Source organism: Triticum dicoccoides, chromosome 6B (genome assembly GCF_002162155.2).
Source record: "Triticum dicoccoides isolate Atlit2015 ecotype Zavitan chromosome 6B, WEW_v2.0, whole genome shotgun sequence".
Lineage (NCBI taxonomy): Eukaryota > Viridiplantae > Streptophyta > Magnoliopsida > Poales > Poaceae > Triticum > Triticum dicoccoides.
In genome coordinates this window covers 581,874,731-581,879,632 of record NC_041391.1, presented here as the reverse complement: position 1 = coordinate 581,879,632, position 4,902 = coordinate 581,874,731, and the positions used below count along the sequence as shown (strand labels likewise).

General features: G+C 50.8%; 1 protein-coding gene across 1 annotated transcript; it reads left to right on the top strand.

The window, feature by feature from the left end:
• The first annotated feature begins 1,341 nt into the window (after positions 1-1,341).
• Positions 1,342-3,226, top strand: LOC119324188 (ethylene-responsive transcription factor RAP2-4-like). The gene has a single exon (XM_037597953.1). The coding sequence runs from the start codon at positions 1,921-1,923 to the stop codon at positions 2,920-2,922; it is 1,002 nt and encodes a 333-aa protein (XP_037453850.1). The 5' UTR covers positions 1,342-1,920; the 3' UTR covers positions 2,923-3,226.
• Positions 3,227-4,902: the final 1,676 nt, after the last annotated feature.

Here is a 4,902-nt window from a genome sequence, read left to right as displayed (position 1 = left end):
GGTGGACGGTTGTTTCCAAACTTCTAAGGCAAAACATGCAGAAATATTCATTTGGCCAGCCCCATCATCTGGAGTGTCCACGATGGATTTGGCTTTCTAGTTCATATTCACACAAACGAGTTGGTGATATGTGAGCGTGAAAAGCTTCACTATTTTATTTTTATTTTTTTGGCTTGCCCGTGCTTTGGTGGTGCCAACACAAACAAAATCCAAATGGACTATGTGTTCTCATTCAGTGGATTGGTAGCGTGTTTTTGCCCCATAGCCCATGTTCTAATTGCAGACATGGGTGACAGAATTTCTAATAGTGCCCAAACTCTCTACTTGCCCCTCCTGTTGAACCTAATGCTTTTGTATTTTCGTTATAATTATTTACGAGAAATTTTCAGTCTATTCACCTTCAATCATGGCAGTACAACGAAACTAGAAAAAAAAATACATCCAGATTCGTAGAACATCTAGCGACAACTACAAGCACTGAAGCGAACCGAAGGCACGCCGCCGTCATCGCCCGCCCAGCTCAAAAAAAGTGGATTGTTCTTTTGTGGGAGGCACATTTCCTTTGATAATGAGTATGTGATGATTTTGTGAATCTTGATGCTCCGTCACTCTGGTCAGCGTTTGCATCTGTGTGTGCTTAAATATCGCGTATTCCTGTTTTTCCTATGACCCATGCAGAAAAACATCAGTAAAGAACAGCCACTACAAATAACCTCGGATTTTTTGTTGTTTCTCGTAACCTTGCAAACAACACATCCCTTTTCTTTCTCTCCACGACTGTCCTAAGATTATTACAAGATTTAGTTTCTCATCTTGCTTCATTCTTTTGTTATGGACATAATAAAAAGAGTTGAACACAAATTACAAAACCAATGTAAACAAAACATTGTAGGTGCATGTGAAAAATGTTTTAGCTCCTTACTTTAAGCAAGGGGTTCGTAGCTCTTGGTGCAACGCAGAAGCCGAGTTCCCGGAGCAGAGCACAAAGGGCAGGGGCAACACATTCTGAGGTCAAGCGAGCGCACCACCACCCAATGACGCGACGCCACTTGCACAAAGCTACAGCGTGGCGATGATCACCCGCGTGTCCGGAGCACACGAGGCGGACCCTCATTGGCCGCGACTTGTGGCTCGCGCGTGCTGCCCGGCGTCGGCTGACGCCATGGACGAAAGCGACGTCTCATTTTCAAAATCACACTGCCAACCCCCAACAATCAAGAAACGATTAACGAAATTACCAATCAGACCGCTTTATGGCAGCAAACAAATTGCACGGCTGAGTGGTTGCTTCGCTTCGCCTGCACGGCCGGAGCCTGGCGCTATATAAAGCCCCGGAGCGACGCCTCTTCTTCCTCAGAGAGACGCCTCAACCCCCACCATCCACAAGAACAAGCAGCCACAATCCCATTCCACTTCACGGTGAGGTTGAGCGATCTGACGAGCCCTTCAGCAGCAGCGACGACGGCGGCAGGTTTGCTCTCTGAACTTCTCTGATCTTTTTAGCGGCAGCCAGCAGGAATACACAAGAAACCGATCGAGGTCCCGTTCAAGGGGTTCTTCTTCTGGGATTATTAGATCAGAAGGGGCGCCCTCCTCTTGCTTGGGATTCTCTTGATTTCTTGCCAACCTCACCACTCTCCTAGGAGGAACAGAGAGATCCAGAGAACCTTTTTTCTCTCCTGGATTCTTGCCCTATTCAGCCTTGTTTTGCTTCGGTACGGCCGGAAAGGGTTCTTTTGCAATACCCTTGTAGTTCGTCCGATTTATTCTTTTCTTCCCCTCGTTTCTCTAATTTTATTGAGGAACAGGGCCTTTTTTCTCTCTCTTTCTGCTTGCACGAGAAAGCTCCTTTTTTTTCATTCCGTTTTTGGTTCGGCCTTCTCTACATCACCTTCTTCTTCTACCTCTGCCCAAGCCCTCATGGCCGCTGCCATAGACATGTACAAGTACAACACCAGCACGCACCAGATCGGCTCTGCCGCCTCTGCTTCGGATCAGGAGCTCATGAAAGCACTCGAACCTTTTATCACGATTGCTTCCTCCTCTCCCTACCCCTACCAGTACTACTCTTCTCCCTCCATGACCCAAGATTCATACACGGCCACCCCATCATCATCGTACGCCTCGTTCGCGACCTCTCCTCTACCCACCACCGCACCCACCTCGCCGTCTTTCTCGCAGCTTCCGCCGCTCTACTCCTCGCAGTATTCCACCGCTTCGGGCATGAACGGATCCATGGGGCTGGCCCAGCTCGGCCCGGCCCAGATCCAGCAGATCCAGGCCCAGTTCTTCGTCCAGCAGCAGCAGCAGCAGAGGGGCCTGGCTGGCTCCTTCCTTGGGCCGCGCGCGCAGCCGATGAAGCAGTCCGGGTCGCCGCCGCGCGCGTCCGCCGCGGCGCTGGCCCTGGCCGGAGTGGCGCCTGCGCAGTCCAAGCTGTACCGCGGCGTGCGGCAGCGTCACTGGGGCAAGTGGGTGGCGGAGATCCGCCTCCCCAAGAACCGCACGAGGCTGTGGCTCGGCACCTTCGACACCGCCGAGGACGCCGCGCTCGCCTACGACAAGGCCGCCTTCCGCCTCCGCGGGGACCTCGCCCGCCTCAACTTCCCGTCGCTCCGACGCGGCGGCGCCCACCTGGCCGGCCCGCTCCACGCCTCCGTCGACGCCAAGCTCACCGCCATCTGCGAGTCCCTCGCCGCGCCCTCGTCCAAGAACTCGGCCGAGGCGGAGCCGGAGTCCCCCAAGTGCTCGGCGTCGACGGAGGGTGAGGACTCGGCGTCCGCCGGGTCCCCCCCGCCGCCTACGCCGCCGGTCCCGGAGATGGAGAAGCTGGACTTCACGGAGGCGCCGTGGGACGAGTCGGAGACCTTCCACCTGCGCAAGTACCCGTCCGTGGAGATCGACTGGGACTCCATCCTGTCGTGAACAGCAAGCAGCTGCTACTACTACTAGTACAGTCTTCGTAGCTATGATGTAATTTCTCTTTCGCTCGGATCGGCGGCTGCTCTGGCCCGACGGCATTTTAGACGTCGGCCATGGCTGCTGCGAGTAGCAGTAATTAACTAGTAGCAGTAAGTAGCCAGTGGTGTTTAGTAAGATCGTTGCTACTACTACGTGGTGTAATTGATCTCCTGGTCGACCTGCCGGCAGTTTTTTCACGGCAAGGCGGCCAGTCGAGAGATGTAATCATGTTTACCCGTTGAAAGAATTGCACTAGCTTATGTAACCATATGCGTGTCTGTCTCTTGGTGCACTGCTACTGATCCAGTGATGTATGAAGTGCGCCTTTGCTGTAGCGGCTTTCGTGCGTGCATCCCTGAGTTGTGGCCTACGCAGATGCTTCGTAGTGCCTTTTCTGATTGTGCCAAAGTACAGTATACATGATGACATCTTTTCAGAAACAAAAGTATGGTGATGGCATCAGGTTGCGCTTCTTGGAAACATGTCTATGCATGGGAGACGAATTCACAACCAAATTACTAGCACGTATGCAAAGGCCGATCATGCTTTTCATGGGACTTGAGCATATGAAGGCCGCGTTCGGATTCCCTCTGCTCCGCGGTTCCGCGCCGGAGCGGAGCGGCAATCCAGATATAATTTTCAGAGCTGAGTAAAGGCCGCTCCGCGCGCTCCGCTCCGCGGAGGACTGCCGAACAGGCGCGAAGTTATGAACGGAGCAGAGTTCTTAGCCTTCCAGTCTTATGGTCTACTCCACCATAAGGTGTGGCCGGTCAAAGAAGAACGTTGCCACACTCCAGGCCATCCAAGGGAAGCGCAAACTGACACTTGATAGCAACAACTTATTTACACGCAGCACCCAAGTTTATTAGGTTGCCAGCTGTGTCGATTGGTATAACCTCTTCTCCTAAAATGAAAAGCACCAAGATTGTACGGATGTGTTTAGCTCTTTGACTTCTGCCCACTTTCTAGCCTCTGCCTAACTAAAGAGGTAATAGCACTGCAGGTCCCTAAACTTGCAGTGGATGTGATGATTTGGTCCTTGAAGTTGAAAAGGTGGATTATTTCATCCCTCAACTTGTCATGGATGTGCAAATTTAGTCCAGGGCCAATCAGAACTCGCCAAGTGGAGCCAGCTGGCCTGGGCCGGTCAGCGCCGTGCATTTTGCTGTTTACCCCCTGCCTTTATCACGAATCAACCCGCACTACTATACCTGAGTTAACTGGTGGGTATATTCCTTCTCTGGATATCATTGCACAAAACAACGTCTGCACTGTAAAGTTTTGCGCAGCAATTAAGGGGACGATACATACAGTACATGTCTTGATTCTTTTGGGCAAAGATGGATAGTATATAGATTCAATTGGTATATACTGGATGATATATATGCTCCTTCATTTTCTGAAAACAAGCGTCAAATATTTCCGAACGGAGGCAGTAGTAGTATGTTTGTGTTTGTAGCCTGTTCGGCATAGGAGCTCGCATCAATTCAAATGCATTTCTTTTTGTCGCATGTATGTCTGTTATTATCTGTGCTCGGCTCAGTACATGGAATTAAAAAGTGCTTTCAGGATCACATAGCTGATTCCAAGGAAGTGTTGTTTGTGAGCTGCTGAATTCAGTGCTCTGCAGACTGCATCCTTCTCCTTCAGGTTAAGGTAGATAACATTGCAGTTGTTGTAGCAAGGAAGGAGTGACTGTGCTTCTGAAACTACATCATGGTTCCACACAAGCCGAATCGCCGCTTCCTGGTTTTGCTAGCACCAGCAGCAGCCTAAGGTTGGTGGTTATCTGGAAAATTAGTTTGATGCTTAACCTGACTTTCCTTCCACTGTTAACACTCCAGTCTGAGATTTTTGCTGTGAGGTTTCATATGGTTTTGAGACAACCGAGTCCCATTTTCTGCTGGATTGTTTTGTCTCTGTTTCTATGTTCAACTATCCACT

What these genes read in the sequence shown, in the direction of transcription:
- LOC119324188 (XM_037597953.1), top strand. Translation starts at nt 1,921, where the DNA reads ATGGCCGCTGCCATAGACATGTACAAGTACAACACCAGCACGCACCAG.